At 40.4% G+C, this 21,487-nt stretch overlaps 1 protein-coding gene across 1 annotated transcript in view; it reads left to right on the top strand.

The window, feature by feature from the left end:
- Positions 1 to 21,487, top strand: part of Pias1 (protein inhibitor of activated STAT 1) — a 96,865-nt gene that overhangs the window by 54,131 nt on the left and 21,247 nt on the right. The window contains exons 3-7 of the mRNA XM_032911319.1: positions 2,552 to 2,636; positions 2,879 to 2,926; positions 4,854 to 4,944; positions 5,654 to 5,788; positions 12,404 to 12,509. Coding sequence (XP_032767210.1) covers positions 2,552 to 2,636; positions 2,879 to 2,926; positions 4,854 to 4,944; positions 5,654 to 5,788; positions 12,404 to 12,509 — 465 coding nt within the window. The remainder of the gene's footprint in view (positions 1 to 2,551; positions 2,637 to 2,878; positions 2,927 to 4,853; positions 4,945 to 5,653; positions 5,789 to 12,403; positions 12,510 to 21,487) is intronic.

Here is a 21,487-nt window from a genome sequence, read left to right as displayed (position 1 = left end):
TCTCAGACCTGGGATTGTAGATGTGAGCCAACATGCCTGGCTTTTTACAGGGATGCTGGGAATCCGACCCAAAAGTCCTGCAAGCGCCACCCCCACTGAACCGTCTCTGCAGTTGATGAGCATACTTTTTAACCATGAAATCATACAGCTCTGACTTGACTGAAGTGGGAGATGTGTAGATCTGAGTTCAAAGTGTAAAACCTTTACAGCTTAGTTCTTACTAACTTCAGTGTCACCATATGAAAGGGGCTTGTAGCTTTTCTTCGTGTTGGTCAAGTGGCTTGGAAACATTAGATGGTAACTGTTAGTAATAGTATTGTTCTTGTCATGGTCCATCTGGAGTATCAAAGAGTGACAGATGTCAGTGGGTAACATTGGAGGTTTGTTTCTCTGTGTATTACTGCCCGTGGCTATGCCTCATGCTCTGTGCTCTGGGATGGAGGCAGTGCGGAAGAAATATGATGGAACTTAGAAGGCTGCTTCACTCCATTGAGTGAAGGGTAATGTTTGCACAGAGTTGAGCCAGTGCACAGGGGCTTGTGATGGCCTTTTTCAGTGTCACAGACTAGGGTGTGTCAAGAGAAATGGCTGATGGAAAGGCTGAAGGTGTCCATGTTTTCCAATATTTGAAAAAAGTGGGTGCTCTGGATAATGAGATTAGGCCTGTGCTTTCATGTTATCAGAGGGTGGAATCTCTAGCATTGCAGACTTTAAGTCATTATAGGACAGAAGAAGTAGCCATGTTTTAGCCAGCATCTTGTCATTCTAAATCTGCACCCATCTGAAATGTCCCAATAGTCATATATTTGAAAATGAGTCTTAAGTTTTTGCCTAGTGAGTAATATGAATTCTCGTGTGGGGGAGATTATTTTAGCACTGTTTTAGAGCAGAGCCAAAGATTTAAATTGGACCAGGCCTGCTGGACAAAGAGTCTCTGCACAGGATACTGAGGAAGAAGCCAGCTGCTAAGGTTGCTGACAGAGGGCAGCGTTTGCCTTCCTGCGTGCTGCGCCTTGTTTATTGTCAATTGCCAGATTGTTACCACACTTAACAATTTCGGCAACTTTTTCTGGTTAGCAACTGTTCCTTGGTGATAGATTCTTTAAGGAAAAGGCTCTCCCCACACATGAAGCAGAAATGCAAATCTAGCCTTTAAAAGATGTTGCTTCTGCACAGAGATGTAATTTTAGACCTGTGCTCTTTTCCATTGCTGGTTGTGCAGATTTTTCGATGAGGCATGCTGCATTTGGGGTGGTTTACGTGTTTCTTGCAAGTACAATAAACCCAGTTAAGCAAGAGATTGAAATTAGCCAACAGTCAGTTGGCTTCTCTGCAGTCTTAGATAGCCCACAGCCAAGAATTATGTGCTGACAAAATTCTACCTACTGAGTCTTTGGTAGAAAGTTATCTTGGAAAAGAGAAGTTTTAATTTTTTCCCCTGAAAGACAGGACCTCCTGTAGCCCACGATGGCCTTAAACTCAGTATATAGCTGAGAATAGCCTTGCCCTTCTGAGCCTCCAGCTTCTCTCTTGAGTACTGAGATTCCTGACGTGTGCCACCACACCCAGTTTATGTGGTACAGGAGTTCACTAGGCAAGCAACCTACCAACGGAGCTACATTCACAAGCTGTTATTTCTGTTTTTTTTTTTTTCGGAGCTGGGGACCGAACCCAGGGCCTTGCGCTTCCTAGGCAAGCGCTCTACCACTGAGCTAAATCCCCAACCCCCTGTTATTTCTTAATTTATCTATTTATTCAACAAATAGTCGTTCAGTTGTTGACACTCAGATACTGCGTGCTCTCCTGAATGTCTCTCAGTGTCTCTCAGAAAGCCAGCGCATAGCTGGAGGACCCCTGCCACAGTGATACACGCTTTCTTGTCTGCCTGCTGCCTTCCTTTTCCCTCCCCTCCATCCCTTTTGTCCTTCATTCTTGTGTTTCTCTTATACCTTGCTCCTTCTTTGAGAAGTGATCTCATCCAAGAATATGAAAACCTGTCTCTGACATTGTAGAAAATACGTGTGGTGTTCAGGTGTGGCGGTGCACCTCTAATCACAGCGTCCAGGACCGAGGCAGGAGAGTTGTGTTTGAGGTTGACCTTTGCAAGACCCTTTCTCAAAACAAACAAGCCTGCTATGAACAGAGGCAATGAAAGTTTCATTTACTTAAAAAACTAAGTGCAGTTTTACCTGGGCATATTCAAAGTAGGTACATTTGTTTCTGAGCTCAGAAACTATATTTACATGATTTATATAATTAAATTTTAAATGAAATTAGTATTGGTATGCTGTTATAAAAGTGTGCGTATAGACAACTTTTGGTTAATCTTTGCTATGTGTTCTCTGAATTTGAGTTCTAAAGTACTGTTTCTGGAATTAGGCCTCTCTGTACCTTTGTATTTGATATATCACATCTACAAATTTGTTCATTCTCAGTGCTTTTGTTGTCTGGTCTCTAGGATATACTCCAGTTAATTATTGATGTGTGGTTCTGGCTATGTCTGTACTGATGAACTTCAAGGCTATTAAAATGTAACTCTTTTCTTCTTCAGCTTCAGACAACAGCCAGCGCTTTCGGGAAACCTGTTTTGCATTTGCCTTGACACCACAACAGGTGCAGCAGATCAGCAGCTCCATGTAAGTCACCTTCAGTTTGGTGTAAGCCCAAGACCAACTCTAGTAAATATATTCAACTTTGAGTAGATAACCTGCACCCCTCATGCACATGCACGCACGCACGCACGCGCGCGCACACACACACACACACACACACACACACACACACTGGGGCACTGTTTGACATTTCTGATATTTAAAAATAGAATGGCATGTCTTCATGTATATATTTAAAAATAATTTTTATTCTCATTCTATTTTAGGGATATTTCTGGGACCAAATGTGACTTCACAGTGCAGGTCCAATTAAGGTACAGTGTTGACTATAATATATATTCAAATAAATATAGAATTATATTTATAATAGAATGTTCCTTAGAAATTAATTTTTTAAAAAGCCTCCTCAATATTACAGATACTGGGTGAACTACCTAGGAAGAGAAAGCATCCTGAGAGACTCTGCTTCTTGACCTTTTGGGTCTTCTCCATAGCGGTGCTCCTGGGGTAGTTGGGAAGCTGCAGCTGATAGTATCTGAGAAGTTTCAGCTTTTGGGTGGTTGTGGTAGCATGGGCCTTTGACCTAGGACAGGAGTGTCTCTGGGAGTGCAGCTGTGCCTTCTCTAACAGGCAGATGGGACAGCACAGCAGTTTGCAGTCTCACACACAAACACCACATACTCCAATCCACCCCATCCTGTTTCACACGCACATATGCATACAAGTAACATTACATGCATTGAGCATGTTGTATTTATATATTTACAAGCACACACATATACAATTGAAGAGAGAGAGGCCATCTATTTAAAACAGAGTAAGGAAAAGAGGGTGGTACCTGGGAGGAATTGGAAGGAGGAAGGGGGAAACGTGATGTCATTATAATTTCAAAAAAATTTAGTTGAAAAAAAAATCAGTTTTTAACACTTAATACTATCTGAGGAAGTTACTGTTCCTCAGAAGATAGTTAAATACATTCTAAAATCATCGTGAACACTGGTACAGGTTGGTAGTCACAACTTCCTATCTAGATACTTGATGGAGTTATTTACTGTTGACCTTAAGCAACTTAGCTGAGGCATTAAGGAATAAGGAGGCAAACTCACACGCCTTGTTGTAAATCCATATATAACCTTTTTGGTTATTCAAGAGAGGCTGTTGCTACATAGCCCTGGCTGGCCTGGAACTCACAGAGATCCCCCTGATTCTGCTTTCTGGGTGCTAGGGTTGAAGGTGTGGCCACTACGCCCAACCACATGTAACTTTGGACTGTCCCCCAAACTTAACTATGAATGGTTGATTTTCTGGTAACCTAGACAGTCAATTAGCACATGTTTGATATATTTGATATGTGATATGTTTGATGAAAATGAACAAGAACCACATGAGGCCATTTTTACTGTGACTATTGATAGTTTTGAAGGACTGCTAGAAGAGATACCTGAATTCAAGCAGTGGGAAGTAGACTTCACAGCACTGCACTCAGTGCTTTAAAAACAGGGCACGGTTTTGAAGTTCTTGTTCTCACTCTATTCACTCTTAAATAAAGTGCTTACTCTTAACTCCTTATTACTTCCTGTCCCCAACACATACTCAAGGTTTGTTCTGATTGCATAGAGACAGGAAGATCTGTGAAATTCTCCCAGCAAGCATGTGTGGACCACAGTTTTGTGCAGTTGTCACTTAATATTTCAGCTTTGTGCTTGTTTTTCTTTAACTGAGAATAGCACCAGGTGTAGTTGATCTATGTGCATAAGTTTAATGGACTTCTAACGTTTAAGTAGTGAATTTATACATATTTTGTGGTAAATTGGAAGGCTTAACTACATATATTTTATGCATTTATAAGCTATCTAAATTCTTGATGTTTTTCAACATCTATACTAACTGGTATAACTGGTTGGGGATTTAGCTCAGTGGTAGAGCGCTTGCCTAGCAAGTGCAAGACAGTTCCCAGCTACGAAAAAAAAGAAAAAAAAAAGATAATCACAAATCTATGCGTGTGTGTGTGTGTGTGTGTGTGTGTGTGTGCGCGCGCGCGCGCGCAATTCAGACCTCTGTTCAAAGGTGAACTTTGTTTTAAAAACCTGTTTGCCTATGTTTATTCCTCATGTGAAATATACTGTTTTTTATTGTTCTTTTTCTGTTTTAAAATTGATCATCTTTCAAGTTATTTATCAAGTTAAAGTATTAAGAGATTATCTTTTAATAAGAAAATTAAACTCAATCTTTGCCATTTAGGTTTTGTTTATCAGAAACCAGTTGTCCACAAGAAGATCACTTCCCACCCAATCTTTGTGTAAAAGTGAATACAAAACCTTGCAGCCTTCCAGTAAGTTCTAAAAGCGATTTTTGAATTAACATTCCCTATATGACTATTATATAAATCATCTTATATGTTTTTAATTATGTATTGGGGACTAAGGATGCTTGGTCAGGGATAGAGTGCTTGCTTAGTATGAAAAGACATGGAGTTCAGTCCAGCTACCACAAGGAGACACTTTCTATGTTTGTGAATGTCATTATATGTGACTAGGTGAGGCTCACTGACTCAGGTTAGCAGTTTTGATATGGAGAGAAAGCTGTAGCATTTTGAGTTGCCCATGGTAGCATCAGTGTTGTGCTTTGGTTTCGTGTATCATTCGAGTCACAGCTATACTCCTGTGAGTCTGTATGTCCGTGGTAGAACAGGATTCAGGATGCTGCTGTGCCTTAAAAGGGGTGGGGGTGGGAGCTGTGTTTTTCCCCTCAGAAATGTTTCTCGTAAACCTCTTTAAGCCATTATGAACTCACTCTGATTCTTAGATTTAAGAGATTTTGAATTTCTATCTCTGGTATTTTTCTCAGGCTTAAAACAAGGCTGGTAAGTTGTTTGGAGAGATCATTGCCTAGGTAACTGATTAAGTGTTTGGTTCCCTGCTTTTTAATGATATCATACTTTGTAGGGGTTTTTTTGTTTGTTTTTTGTTTTTGTTTTTGTCTTTTTACAAAGTAGAAACAATTGTGGAATAGCAGAAATTGATTATATATTTTTTTCTTAGGGTTACCTTCCACCTACTAAAAATGGTGTGGAACCAAAGCGACCTAGCCGACCAATTAATATCACCTCACTTGTCCGATTGTCTACGACAGTACCAAATACCATTGTTGTTTCTTGGACTGCAGAAATTGGAAGAGTAAGTAAGCTTTTGTGTGTAGCTGTTTTCCTGTCATAAAGAAGGGTTAATCACCGTGACTTGCCTGAGTTTATGTGTGAGTTACAGTGTAGTGAGTTGAGAAGGATTTTGTCCCACAATGAATCTTTAGACTGTTCTATGGGATCATGTAGTCTCCATGGCTTTTCACTAAGTAATTTATCATAAACATCTTCCTATGTCATTACACATTCTTTTGCAGCATTTTAAGTGGCTATATCATGTGGTTATAAGAAAATGCCACTACCTAGCCTGCTCTCTGGTGTTGAGGATGGTTTCGAATGCTGTCCTGGCAGCCATAGCTTTGCATACATGAATGATAATTTCCTTACAGTAAATTCTCAGAAGTAGAGATTTTCAGCCAAAGAGCAAGAAGGATTTTGAGAAGTTTTGTGTGCATTGACAGATGGCTTTCCCCAAAGATATACAAATGTGTTTTCTGATTTATAGTGTTTATTTGCATGCAAACACTATTATCTTTTAAAAATTCTTTAGCATTGAGTAAATTTTAGCATTTAGTACCCGTTTTGTTTTTGAGAAGACAAGGCATATTTGGTGTTTATAACTATTTACATTTTAAATTTATACTCATGTTCATTTTTCTTTTGTTCTTTTCTTAGTTTTCTTACTAGGCTTAATATGTTGAGAATTCACCCTTTGTTACATCTTACAAATACATGCCTTCAGTTTGTGAGCTTTTTATAAATGTGATTATTTATATGTAGATTTAAGTTTTCATAGCGCCAAATACTAACCAGCTTTTTGCTCTGTAGTCTTTCCCCCTTCCCATAATGCTCAGTCTTTCCATGCTTTCCAAGCTGATGGTAAACTACTAGACTAGGACAGTTTCTTGTTTATCTTTAAATATTTAATGCATCTTGAATTCATGTTGTATGGGGATATTTTTTCACTTGTTTGTCAACTCAGTTCTAATATCACTAAGTAAATGATAGTTATTGTTATATACATATTTTTTAGATTCAGCTCCTGTTTGTGAACTTTCTCTATACTGTTTCTTAGTCTAGCATTCATTTTCTTGAATAATCTTTTAAATTTTTGTTTAAAAAATATTGTAGCTTTTTAGTGTTAACCCTAACCCTACCATCCATGAATTAAAATTATTGACTATGTTATACACTGCATAATACTATTGTAGGGAGAACAAATTTTTGTTTTCCCAGGGCCTGAGATCTAGGGGCTTCTTGTATACACACAAAAAAATGTCCATCTGTGTAAGTGCTATAAGATAGTAGTGGCTGGTGATCTTAGTGTAGTCAAGTACTTGAAAGAGGAAAGAGGTCAGAGGTCAGGGAAGGGATTCACCAAGGAAGCGGTGACTGAGAGAAAAACTGGGAGAAAGATAAAGAAATGTTCAGAGGAAATACAACAGTCTAGAGGCAGGGGTGATCCTTGTCATTCACAAGCAACTGAAAGGGGTTTATTGTGACCAAAGTGTAGTGAGTGAAAGCAGCATCAGGGACCTTTCTGGAGAGTAAGACATGATTCAACCATGAAGGGCTTTGTAGGAAATCTCAAAGGTAAGCATTTTCTCTTTACAAGCAGGAAGCTTAGATGTTTCCATTTAGAGTAAGGTCACACCTTAGAGTGGTTAAGCAGTTAGGATAGTTGCTAAAGTCATACAGTAGTCACCTCTTAAGAGCCAGTTATCACAGCAGCATTATAGGAGCTTTAGCGTAGAGTGATTCAGAACAGCACCCATCATCAGTATCTTGCGTCCATGAGCACACACAAATGAACTTACAGACACATGTTTTAACAGTCTGAATGCAGAGCACACAGGCAACATAAGCAGGAAGGTTCAGTTGTGACGGGCTGGAAGTAAGCTCTAGGGCTGGCAAATTATAAGCCTGTTACTCGGGAGAAGAAGAGATGATGAAGGGACTGACTGAGATTGACAGTTCTTTGTCTTGAAGGGAGAATCTGTAATGTGTCTGGATGGTGGCAGGATTCTTCTAGAGGGAGGAGGAAGAGTCAGCAGTGAATTGCATCCTTGAAGGAGCTCGTGGTAGCTAGGAAGGACAGCTTCTTCAGTAGGACAGTAAAATGATTGGAGGAACTAGAGAGATAGATAAGTTCTGATGGGTAATTTCTCTCAAATCTGTCAGGTAGGAACTATGAGATAAACTTATCCAGAGAGCAGTTACGAAGGAAGATCTGGAGATGAGTTGGTAAAAGTATAGCATGAGACACAGTGAAGCTTCTCGTCACATTATTTCGCTACAGGAACTGTGGAGTTTCTTAACCACACGCCTTCCTCACTCTGCCTCTAGGTCTTTCTCAGACTCAGTAAGATGTCTTTAGAGTCACAGGTGAATGGAGAAACTGGGAGGATTTTTACTAATAATATGTAGTGTTATTAGTCCCAGGAACGAACCGTATTTCTCCATTTGCTCAGATTCTCCTTGATGCTCCTCAGTAACTGCAGTAGTCGTCTTTGTAAGTCCTACATCTTTAATCCCCGTGTTGGTTTTATTATTGCTATTTCCGGTGTACCTTTTGTTCTGTTACATTTTCTAGGGTTATTTATTGTTGGTATATTCAGAAGCTACTGGTTCATATATTGTTTTTGTTGTTGTCTTTCCAGGAAGGTAGTGTTTAGTTTGAGATTGTCATTTACACAAATGATAAAACACACACACACACACACACACACACACACACACACAATTTTATTTCTTCTTCTAGCTGCAACTTTTTAAACATAACATAGATGCTAGTGCACTTCCTTGATTGGTCCTGTGTTAAGTAGAATACTACTACTATTGTAATATTTAGTATTAGAATGATCTGTGTGTGCGCGCGCGCACGCGTGTGTGTGTGTGTGTGTGTGTGTGTGTGTGTGTGTGTGTGTGTGTGTGTATGCAGACATGTGAATGTCTGCACAAATAGAAGCCAAAAGAGGGCATCACAGTGTCCTCTTCTGTCACTCTTTGAGGTGCCTCTGAGGCAAGGTATCCTGACTTAGCCTAGAAGCTAGCAAGTCCCCAGCGATTCTTCTGTCTCCACCACCAGTCACAAACCTTTGTAAGAAAACTCTGTCTAAACTCTGGCTCTCAAGTGCTCATAGCCTCTGAGTCCCACCATGAGGGTTTTGGGTTTGTTTGCTTGGTTGTTTTGTTTCTAGGCTGGATCTGACTATGTAGTTTAGCTGGCCTGCAACTCATGTAGACCAGGCTACATAGAACTCAGAGGGACGCAGCTGCCTCTGCTTCCTGAGTACTGAGATTAAAAGCATGTGCCATCATGCTCAGCCCCGCTATCAATTTAAAACTTAATTACATTAATGATATGTTTATAAGACTTCTCTTTTATGAAATTTCTTTATTAGAAAAGGATTTTGAGAGCTGGGAATGTAATTCAGTTCAAAAATTCCTTATCTACGTGCCTAGAGTTTATTCTTTCCCCAAGCATTCCATAAACTGGGCATGGTGACACATGCCCATCCTCCCAGGAGTCAGAAGGTAGATGCACAAAGGTCAGAACTGCAAAGTCTTCTTTACATTTCTGCAATAGAAGACATTACAGAAGGTGCTTTGGTTTTTGGTTGATTGGTATGTGGTGTGTGTGTGTGTGTGTGTGTGTGTGTGTGTGTGTGTGTGAGAGAAGAGAGAGAGAGAGAGAGAGAGAGAGAGAGAGAGAGAGAGAGAGAGAGAGAGATCTTATCAAAGAAATCGGGAGAAGAAGGGAGGGACTATAGTGATTTATAGATAACATTAGAGGAAAGGGGGACATCTCTCTTACTGGGAGTCTTCCAGACCACCGAGATGGGAGAGCTGTGGCCTGTTTTGGTTTTTAGTTTTTGAGGAGGGTTTTGCTGCTGTGCTGGGATTGGCAAGTTTTGCCACAGTCTGCCTTAGGAGGCCTTTTTAAAAGCGTGGGAAGAGGGGTTTAGACAGATGGCTCAAGAGTTAAAACAATGCTTTTTCCAGAGGTCTTGAGTTCAGTTTCCAGCAACCATATGGTGGCTCACAACCATCTGTAATGGGATCTCATGTCCTATTTTGGCATGTAGGTGTAATACAGATAAAGCACTCATATACATACAATTTAAATAAATCTTTAAAAGGTAGAAAGGAAATTATTCTTGTAAATCTCAGATGACTATAATTACATTATTTTAAAATCACGAGTTTAGTTCAGCTTGTGAGGATACTCTGAAGAGTTCATACAGAATAGATAGATACTATATAGCCTGGCCTGGTGGTGCAGGGATATAATTCCAGCCACTTCAAGAGAATATCAAAATTAAAACCAGCCCGATCAGTTCTAGACTAGCCTATGTAACTTAGTGAGATTCTGTCTAAAAGGACAAAGTAAAGACAAGGCTATAATTACCTAGTAGAAGGGTTGCCTAACTCACAGGAAGCCTTGTGAAGGGAGGCCCTACCACCAGGAAGAGGAGGTGGCAAGGAGGAAGAGATATGTCTTTTCAAAGAAAATAAGTAGACTCCACACAGTTCCTGAAGGAGAAAAGCAAATTGTAACTTCTTGTTCTACTCTGGCATTGTATTTAGCATTTATTAAACATTCACTATGGATGGAGGATTACTTGGACACTACTGTAAAGGGGGACGGAAGGATATTGTTTGGATTCTGGAGAAAGTATCTTACAGACTTAAACAGCTTTACAGACTGTGGGAAAGTACAACAAAATTAACACTGAGATGATATACAAATAGTTGGGGCCTAGGTAGTGCCTTCAGGGCCGGCAGAAACACTGCCTAGTTGCTGTTGGTTTGGGGCTCTTTGTGTACAGTGTCTCCTTGTGACATTGCAAGTGGAATTTCATTCCTAGCATTCTTACAGCTTTTTTTTTCTTCTCTAGTTACGTGTTTCAACTAGAGCACACATACTGTTTCACTGAACTTGGTTTTTGGTGTGTTTGTTTGTTTGTTGTTGGTAGTATTGGTTTTTTTGTTTGTTTTATCTCATCATAAATACTAATAGAAAGTACTGGGGGTAATTCCAAGGTTGAAAGTTGAAGCTGTCATTCCAGAATCTCACAGTGTTGATTAGCATCTCTCCAGTTTCTGTTTGACCTGAAGGATTAGGCAAGCAAGGAGTGATGGTGAACAAGGTTTGGGTTTCTTCCTAAAAGACTCTTATCACTTCTGCATTAGATTAGTAAGTTATGAGCTTTAAATGTAGGGACATTGTAAATGTGATCCTCATTAAAATACTGTGGAATGTACTAATCAAAGTATATTTGCTGTTTGCTACTCAGTTTTTTCCCCACCCAGAAAATACATACCACGTGAACATAAGTTTCTGAACTTGACAGGAAATGTAGCTTTTCAGGGGGTTCTGTAGGGTGTGCCCTTTTGTTACTAAGAGACAGATATGTATTTAAATATGTAAAACTAATGCTGGAAAAACAGCTCAGTGGCAGAGTGCCTTCTTAATGTATGAGACCCTAACCCTGCAGGGGGGGTGGAGGGATGGATGGATGGATGGATGGATGGATGGATGGATGGATGGATGGATGGATGGATGAATGGTCATAGGGCTAGGCTAGGATATTCTAATAAACTCAGATATAAAGAAGACTTGTGGAACTTCATGGCCCTTGCTTATTTAGTACCGTCTTCTGGCATCCTTCCCCTTTCCTCTTGGTTTCTACTGCCTGAGCCATCCCAGCAGTCACACGATCATAAGCATAGTGTATAATCTGTGCCTCAGTTTCATCAGCCCTTCAAAAGTACCTCTTCCTTCTCTACAGACCGTAGACAAAGTTAAAATGAAGTCTGTAGTATATATCAGGAGTGCATTGTAGACTGTTGCTATAAAGAAGACTGTTTTCTCACTTCTTTTCCAGTGTCTTGATCTGCTCGATCCTGTCACATCACAACCACCACCAAAAAAAACCTTTCAGACCTTTCCCTCTCCTCTCTTCATAGTCTTGGCCTTTTTTCTCTTCCTCTTTCCCAGCCATGCACCCTTCACTCAGCATGGCTTGCTAGCTGCTTTTCATACCACCTTCTCAGGGAGTCCTTGCGGCATTGGGTGTCCTGCTCATCCTCAAGCCCGCACTTCTCTGTGCAGCCTCTTCACTGTCTCACTGCCTGATGTCCACATGGCTCGAGTCAAGTGTCTTTAAGATCTAGTAGCTTCCCGGGCATAGTAGGCACTAAATGAGTAGACTGAAAACCATCTCCTTGGCAATGTTTAGAGTATAGTGCCTACTGAATACAGTTTGTGATACCTTCAACATCTTAACAACCCTGGTTCATATTGAGCCTTAAATAGTGTTCTTTCATGTAAGACCTTAACTCTACTACCTTGAAGCACATGGTGCTGTACAGCTGCAGTGCTGGGTGGGCATTCTCAGCTTGACACTACAGTGTTAGGGAAGTGTCTTTACTTTTCTACCTTAGTTTTCTCGGCCACACACACAAACCTAGGTTTCTAACCACCTCAACAGCCTATCAGTCAGGATTCACTGAAATACCTAGGACAGTGCTTGACACACAGTAGGTGCTACGAGAGTGTTAGTTTTCTTTCCCTGTTGCTGTGGGTTAAATAGATATGCTGTTTACTTAAATATATGATTGGTTCTCTACATCTTTTTTTTTCCAGACCTATTCCATGGCAGTATATCTTGTAAAACAGTTGTCCTCAACAGTTCTTCTTCAGAGGTTACGAGCAAAGGGGATAAGGAATCCGGATCATTCTAGAGCTTTAAGTACGTATGGTAAACTTACTTCATATATGTAGCTAAACTATCTTGTTAAGGTTAGAGTAGTGGTTTTTTCTCAACTCAGATTCTAGTGTTTTTAGGGTTGTGTTGTTTTGTTTTGCTTTTTTACCAGAGCTTGTTATAGAGGATTACAAACTGCAAGAACTTAGTATTGTGAGCTTGTAAATTAAGATCTAAGAGTAGTTTTAATGTCTTTGCCATGAACTATATTTAATGATCTGTGTTTTACAGATCTTAATATTTACTTTGCAAAGTTACTTCTTGAACACAGTATTTTTTTTACAGCCTCATAAAACCAATGTTTAAGGAATTTTAGGAGATGGAAAGGAAATCTTGGCCTGAATTCCAAGAACGTTATTTTGGTTTTCAAGAATACTTTAGGTCCAGGAGAAATACACAGAATTATATGATTGTCCCCTTACTGTAAAAAGTAAAAAGTCAGTGGAATGGCAGAAATAAATGTTACCTTGGACACATTTCTTCATTCCTTGATGTATTCTTATCCTTGTCTGTAATGATAGGTTTGTAATATGTGATTTTTAAAAAGTATTTTTTGAGAATTTTTATCTGTGCACGTGCACGCACACACACACACACACACACACACACACACACACACATCCTTTGGATGTTTCATTTTGATGTGTTAAATTGAACTGTAAGTAAGTTCTAAAAGTGGACTTCCTGGACTTTCTGGCTTCAAGTTTTGAGCATCAGTGGCTTTTCTAAAGAGGTAGTTTAAGTTCTTCCTTAGTTCCCTTTTCCAGAAGTGTGGGCTCTTTCTAGGAGAATTTAGAGGTGGAGGTTTGGTGCTTAGGAACCAGCACATTATACTCAGGAACATGATGGCTAGCCTTGATTCTGTAGCCTACGTTGGTTTCAGACTTGTTGTGATCCTTATGCTTCATGTGCACACAAACACACACGCACACACACGCACACATGCACACACGTGCAGTAAAGTAAGCTTTAAAAGTGGACTTCCTGGACTAGTGACCAAACTAGAAGATCCCACTACCCCTGGTAACAGAACACCTGGGTAGTTCACTGGAGGTGTTTTCTGTACTAAAAGGATGCATCTTTGAAAATGCAAATAGCTGGTCATGATGGTACACACCTGTATCCCTAGTACTCAGTGGGCTGAGACAGGAAGATCATTTGAACCAAGAGTCGAAATTGGAGCTGAAATAAAAGCATTGTTTGTGGATCTAGGGGAATGGAGGCACCATGAGTCAGGGACAAGAAAATGTCTACCTTGAAGGAATGTGCAAGAGAGGCATCCTTTTTTCACAGCCTCAATGGGAGTTATCCCTGACTACAGTCTTTATTCTTGCCTTACATTACTAGATCTCAACTAGTCAGAAAACATGGAATTATGTGGTAAACTGTGGTAAAAGAGACAGATACCTCAGAAGAAGGCAGATAAGACTTTGGGTTTAACAACAGAGTAGGCTGCTTGTACAGGCCCTTGATTCTTCCACACTTGTGGCTAGAGCACCCTGCAGGACCTGTCAGTAGAGCCTACACTTGTGGCTAGAGTACCCTGCAGGGCCTGTCAGGAGAGCCTAGATTGGAGCTTCTAGGAACCCGTCCAGCTGCTGTTCCGCAGAAAGACTGCCTAGTTGCAAAGCTACTTAGTATCCTTCCGCCCTGCTAATCTGACTGAGAGTGTTATGGCAGTTCTGTTTTACCTTCCTTGTGGGCCAAGAGCATGAATGGATTTTACCAGTATTAAGTATATTGTAGCTGGGTGTGGTGGCGAACATCTTTACCGCCAACACTCGGGAGGCAGAGGCAGAGGCAGAGGCAGAGGCAGAGGCAGGCACTTCTTTGTAAGTTTCAGGCCAAACTGGTTTACAGAGCAAGTTCCTGGACAGCCAGGGCTACACAGAGAAATCCTGCCTTGAAAAAAATACAAAGCATAAAGAAGTACATGCAGTTGACCAAATACATTTACCTCTATATCATCTGTAAAGAAATAGCTCTTCCAAAAATTATGTAATTAAAATACTATTTTAAAAGTTAAGCAAAAATGAAATTGCTCAGGAATTTTTGAAGCATGAACTTGCTTACAATTATGTTGGTTATAAGTCATTCTTAACCTTGTAAGGAAGGTCTGCTGACAGTTTTGTTAGTCAAGTCCATGTGTGATAATGTTCTTCGAACAAGTTTGTTAGTATTTAGAATTCAGACTTTTCATTGAGAAAATGTGTTCTGTGGGCTAGAGAGATGGTTCAGCCCATAAAAGCTCACAACCAAAATGTCTAAATTGAAGTGAGTTCTGTATTTTCATTCAGGAAATTAAATGAAGAATCTGCTGTGTTCTAGGAATAGCAGGACAACATTACACAAGACCACACCTTCTCCGTATATCCCAGAAGTTTACAATCTGATGGGAAAGACAGACCTAAGTCATTAAATGAGTTACAATTTGACATGTGCTTTGAAGAAGGAAGACAGGACACTCTTAGAGACACCATAGGGATTCTAGTCCTCTGTTCTGCTCTGGCATACAGAGGACAGTAATGGTAGTTGGGAGAAGAGGAGAAGTTGTTCTTAAGCCCCAGGATAGGAAGGGGATATGTCCAGGGGAAAAGGCCAGAGAAACTAGAGACTAGAAAAGGATGAGAAGAGCCAGGGGAGGGGAGGGAGACTATAAATTCATAGGTGCTAGAGAGGTCCATGTGGTCAAAATCCATCAAAGGGTTCTTACACAGACGAACAACACCATCAGATTTGTGTGGTCTGATCATCAGCTAGAGGATGAGTAAGGAGGGCCAAGTCCAACGCCTGGAACCAGTTAGGAACCCCCCACTTAAAAACAACCTGTTTGTTGTTATCATGTGTAAGAAACAGAAAGGAGTGTGGGAGAGAATGTATCTCTAAAGTGGAAATGGTGTTTGAAAGGTGAAACTGGGAAGGACCTGACTGCCCTCTTTGAACTGTGCTGTTTGAGATGTGAGTACACAGGAGACAATACTCAGACACAGCTCTATGTGAGCTGGCCACCTCATTGTCTTTTATTCACATTTCTAGTCCCTCTTTTCTTCTTACATATTTCCTAACAGCTCTACTTGATAAGTCTTTCTCATACTCTAAAACTCTGCTTCTTGCTGGGCATGCTAGTGTACACCTTTAATCCTAGCACTTGGGCAGAGATGGGTAGATCTCTGTGAGTCAAAACCAGCCAGGAATAGACAGTGAGACATTGTCTCAAACAAAAACCAAAACCACTCTGTTTCTTGTCTGTCCTAATACTCTAGCAAGGTAGTCTATTGCTCTGTGTACTACTTCTCTACTATTCACATAGTGTCTGAGCCCCATAGTTCCCCTCATTGTGCATAGGCAGTGACCACAGTGTTGTTCTCACTGCTCTGGCCAAAGCATTTCTACCTCAGATGCTTTGCTGCATTTGATACTAACTTTTTTCTCCTTGAAATGGTCCCCTCCCTCTTCTGACTTCACCTGCCTTCCTTCTATAGACTCCTGGAGAGAAGCTTCTTAATATTGGGCTTGGTGGCCTTTAATCCCAGCAGAGGGGGGCAGAGGTAGACTGTGAGTTAAGAGGCCAGCCAGGGCTAAATAGTGAGACCCTAGGGACTCGGTTGGGAGTATATTGAAAATGTTCCTTGGAATTCCATGCTGTCCTACCTTTCACATCTACTGTTTCTGCTTAAACTCGTACTAAACCCCAAATACAAATCTTCATTCAGGTCTCTCTTGTAGCTTCAGATTCTGTAGGTTGACTGTCTTGACCTAAACATTGCTCTGCTTATCAGAATCAAGAATTTAAGACTCAGGGCTGGAGAGATGGCTCCTCGGTTAAGAGCACTGACTGCCCTTCCAGAGGTCCTGAGTTCAATTCCCAGCATCCACATAGTGGTTCACAACCATCTATAATGAGATCGGACGCCCTCTTCTGGTGTGTCTGGAGACAGCCACAGTGTACTTAAAGAATTTAAGACTCCTTTAGATTTGCCAACTGACAACCTTAAATCTATCTTCTATCATTGCCCGCATTTAAATCCTTTTTTTCTCTTTTTTTTTTCTTTTTTTCTTTTTTTTTGGGGGGGGGGGTGGGGTGGGCGAACCCAGGACCTTGAGCTTGCTGGGCAAGCGCTCTACCACTGAGCTAAATCCCCAACCCCATTTAAATTTTATATACTGTCTTTACCTTTAAAACCTCAGTCCTAAATGATGTATTAAAGTATTTCTTTACTGTATTGGCTTTTCTTGTCTCTTTCCTGGTAGCAGCCTAACTTAGTGGCACACATCTGATCTTACCATCCTGTTTCATCCCCTAAACTCCTAACACCAATAGAATAAAGTCTCTAGCTTCATTAGTGCGATGTACAACCCTGTCCATTGCCAAAAAAATACCGTATTTTCTCCCTTCATCCCTCCTCAGTGCTGGAGTGTTCTCTGTGCCTCAAACCTTCTAGCTGCTTTAGTACTGCCTTACTCCAGGGGCCTTTGTTTCCCAGTCCCTCCAGGGTCCCTAGACATCATCAGCTTGGGTGGACCTCACTGAGCATCTTGTGCTTCTGCTGGCTCATCTCAGTTCTTCTTCGAGTCCTCACTACCTCACACAGTACCTCGCTCGACACATAGTAAACCCTCACGTTTTGTTATTAATTATTCTAGTTTGTGACATCAAATTTGTAATCTTCCTGCCACAACTTCCCCACGCTAAGAATGTAGGCATGTGCCTCTGTACTCAATGATTGGTGTTAGCTGGTAAAAAGAAATGTACGTTGAGAATCAGGCTTCAGGCCTTCTGTTTTCTGGCCTGTAGTGGAATGGGAAGCTTCGTATGCTTAGTTGTTGTTTTCAGCTCTAAAATTATAAAAGGTTGAATTAAAGTATTCTGAGATTAATGAGGGAGAGAAATCAAACAGTTATAATTCAGAACAGCTCCGTCTAGTACAGTAGTGTGAAGCAGTTGTACGGTTGTGTGGTTGTGTTAGATGTACAGTGTGAGTGGTATAACCAAGGCACTGAATTTCAAGGTTATCTGTTTCAGTGCATCAGGTACAGTCTCATGACTAACACTGGTAGCTCATAAGAACAGGGGTTCAGTAGCAAGCTAGCTACAACTTAGTCATGAAGTAGTGCTCTTACCACTGCAGACCACAGTCCGGAGGACTGACCATAGTTCATAGGGCATAGTTCTTAGTGGGGTGCAGAACTTTGCTTTTCCTGCCTCCTCCTTATCCAACTGTTCCAACAACATTGCTTTAAAGGAGTCTTTTTCCTTCATTTAATTTCTTTGGCTTTTCATCAAAAGCTGATTGACCATAGGTATGTGAATCTATTTCTGAACACTTCTGTTAGCCAGAAGTGTTTCAATTACTATAGCTTCTTAGCAAGCCTTGAAAACGATCTTTCCGCTTTTTCTTTTTTGGAGTTATTTTGATTATTATAAGTTCTTTATAAAAATGATATTCTGGGAAGTTGATTGAACACTAGAAAGTTAATCTCTAAATCACTTTTTGTGACAACAGTTATCTCCAGAGATGCAGAAGAGGCGATTGGCTAAACTTCACATCTGTTCCTGATAGAAACTCCCAGCAAAATATTAGTGGAACAAGAAAGAAACTTCCCCAGTATTACAAAACATTTACAAAAACAAGCTTTAGCTAATATCATAGTTAATGGTAGAAACTTGAATCTCCTAAGACTATCGATAAGTTAGAGTATTGTGCCTAGCATTTTCCTAAAGGTCACAACAAGGAAAGAAAAGATAAAGATGAGGGATGAAGAAACTATTATCTTTATTTGCAGATTATTTACACAGAAAAAAAGTCCCAAGAACTCACTAAAGAAACTGTTAGAACACATACGTGAGTCATGAGTTGGAAAATTTGTGATCAGTATATGTAACTGAATTGTATTTATTCTTAGTGTATTACTAGACAGTGTTGAAATTCAGGCAGATATGCATCCTTAGACACATGTGGCATAAAAGATGTATAGAGTATAGGTGCTGAAAACTGAGAAACCCCACGGAAGACCTGAGGTAGATGGAGAGGCCATGGTGTGAGTAGAGCAGAAGACTCAGCATGATTGCATGCCAGTTCCCCAGGTTCATCTAGAGATCGAGTCTAGTCACAACCATAGCAGGATCTTTGAAAGTCTCTTTACTAGGGAATGGCTGAGTGCATAGCCCCATGGGAAAGCACTAGCTTGCTTAGGAGGCACGAGGTTCAGTCCCTAATCCAGGATCTACTTCATTACAAATTTACATTAAGAATATAGCAAAGTTAGGGGTTGGGATTTAGCTCAGTGGTAGAGCGCTTGCCTAGGAAGGCAAGGCCCTGGGTTCGGTCCCCAGTTCAAAAAGAACCAAAAAAAAAAAAAAAAAAAAAGAATATAGCAAAGTTAGTAGTTTTCTTCAGTTTAAAAAGAGTCCCAGACTTTTTAACCCATGTTCTAAGTAGCTCAGTTGATAACAAAACTGTTTCTCAGGAAATGTGTCCCCTTCTGTCACTCCTTATAACAGCCTCTGGGAAGATTATTCCACTATCTTTGTAAGACTGGTTATGTCAGCATTGGCCATGGTAGCTTAATAAATGAGATTTCTGTGTGACACATGCCGTTACTGCATACACTGGTTCACACAGTCCTTTTTCTAATACTCCAGTACAGCAGATCAGCTAGCCATTCTCCTTAGGAACTGCCAGATGGTCCACCTGTTGACCATGGCCTTACCCTGCAGCCATTGGGAGCAAAGATAACTGTTATATTGTGGGATAGATTGGAACACTCAGTCTGGAGCAGCTGAGCTGCTCTCAACTGATGCAGAGCCTACACTGTCTCACATATAAAAAAAAATGTGTTTTTATAAGAGTAGGATTGGGTCTGTTATGGCAAAGGAGATTTCTGTCTGTTTGCTTGTTGTAATAGAAATCTACAAATATAATTTCAAAAAACTATCTCCAAGAGAGAGGAAGCATGCAAATTATTTTAAGTAAGAATTGCTATCATTGTTTTTATATAATATTAGGTAGTTTAATACATTTTTTTCATTGGGTTAAACTCATTTAATCCAATGCTATGAGATAACTATTATTCTCATTTACCTGGTTATGAAAAAAGTTACTAAGGTCACTTGACAAGTCAGAATTCTGACTTGGTGACTCAGGGAACTGTCCTCTTACTGTCTACCCAACAAGACAACCTCTGTGACCTCTGAGGTTTTTGTTTGTTTGTTTGTTTTGTTTTTTGTTTTTTGTTTTTGTTTGGTTTTGGTTTTTGTTTTTTTTGGGGGGGGGTTCTATTTTTGGAGCTGGGGACCGAACCCAGGGCCTTGCGCTTGCTAGGCAAGCGCTCTACCACTGAGCTAAATCCCCAACCCCGACCTCTGAGTTTTGATTTCAAGGTTGATTTTATGCTGTTGCTGCATTTAAGTACAAGTTTATGGGCTGGAGAGATGGCTCAGCGGTTAAGAGCACCAACTGCTCTTCCAGAGGTCCTGAGTTCAAATCCCAGCAACCACATGGTGGCTCATAACCAACTATAACGAGAGCTGATGCCCTCTTCTGGTGTGTTAAAACTGCTACAGTGTGCTTATATATAATAAATAAACAAATCTTTAAAACAAAACAGTACACGTTTACACAAAGCTCAGACAGTTACTATTCCCATTACTGTGTAGGAGGGTGCTGCTGGGCCAGTTGGTAAAGGCATGCAGAATGGATGGTGTCTTACTCAGGATTCTCTAGAGCGAGTGAGAATCAGGAGGATAAAAATAGACTGGGAGGGAAAAAATAGAGGAACTGGCTACCTGTTTATGGAGGCTGAGAAGTTCCACAGTGCCATCTGCAAGCTGGAGAATCAGGAAAGCATGGCGGAGCACAAGTCCAAAGGCTCAGAGAAACCAATGATGTGTCGTCCAGCTGATGACCAGAGCCTTGGGGTGCTGGGGTGAATGCTATACCCAAATGCTGAGTTCCAGTGTTTTTTCTGTTCTGTCCTCCCCACTTGCCATTTCCCTTCAATTGAGGGCTGATCTTCTGTCACCTACTTCATTAACTCACATGCCAATCTCAAACATCCTCAGAGATGCAGTTCTTTGTCAGTACTGGGAAGTGGGGAGTTGGGTTTTGTTATTGTTAATTGGGATTTTGTTTTGTCTTGTGACAGGGGTCTCATACTGTAGCCCAGGCTATCCTGGAATTTACTAGGGTGGCCTAGTCTTATAGCAATCCTTCTGGGATTACAAAGTCACTTTGCCCTGCTAATTAAGTTAATGTTCTTTCAAATTATTTTATAAGGAAGGATTAGCTAAGGTTGGATAAATAACTTCCTAATTTATATTTGTTGATACTATAGTGTCTTGATGGCTCTATTTTTCAAACTGAAGTCCAGAGGTTTTATGGCTTTGAGGATTTGAAAGTCAGTCTAAGAATAAGAAATACATACAGACTTTGAAAACTTCAGATTTCCAGTCTATAAAATAACTTCTTAGTCTGGCATCAGAGTCTGTTTGGAGCTTTTTTTTTTTTTTTTTTTTTTTAAATAGAAGAAAACTTCAACACAGGCTCTGGAGATTTGATTTCTTTATTTATTATAAGTACATTGTAGCTATCTTTGGACACACGAGAAGACGGCAACAGATCCCATTACAGATGTGGTTACTGGGAATTGAACTCAGACCTCTGGAAGAGCAGTCAGTGCTCTCAAGCACTGAGCCATCTCTCCAGTCCTGTGTAGAGCTTTTTAAACCACCCATTCATGTCTCTCTTCCCCAGTCTAATGTAATCAGTTACAAAATAGAATGTTCCAGATGTAACTCAGATGTGCTTCTGTGCTGAGAATCCCTAACATGAGACAGCTCTTCAGTAGACTGTCCAGAACTAGGGTCATCTAAAAATTCCAAACTGCACAGTGTAATCACATACTTTATAACGGGTGGCTTTTTCGTTCTGCTAGTGGCAGTCAGCACCTAGACATCTGCTTAT

Source organism: Rattus rattus, chromosome 8, assembly GCF_011064425.1.
Source record: "Rattus rattus isolate New Zealand chromosome 8, Rrattus_CSIRO_v1, whole genome shotgun sequence".
Taxonomy (NCBI): domain Eukaryota; kingdom Metazoa; phylum Chordata; class Mammalia; order Rodentia; family Muridae; genus Rattus; species Rattus rattus.
The sequence above is the reverse complement of the archived record's forward strand: the minus strand, read 5'-3'. Positions and strand labels throughout refer to the sequence as shown.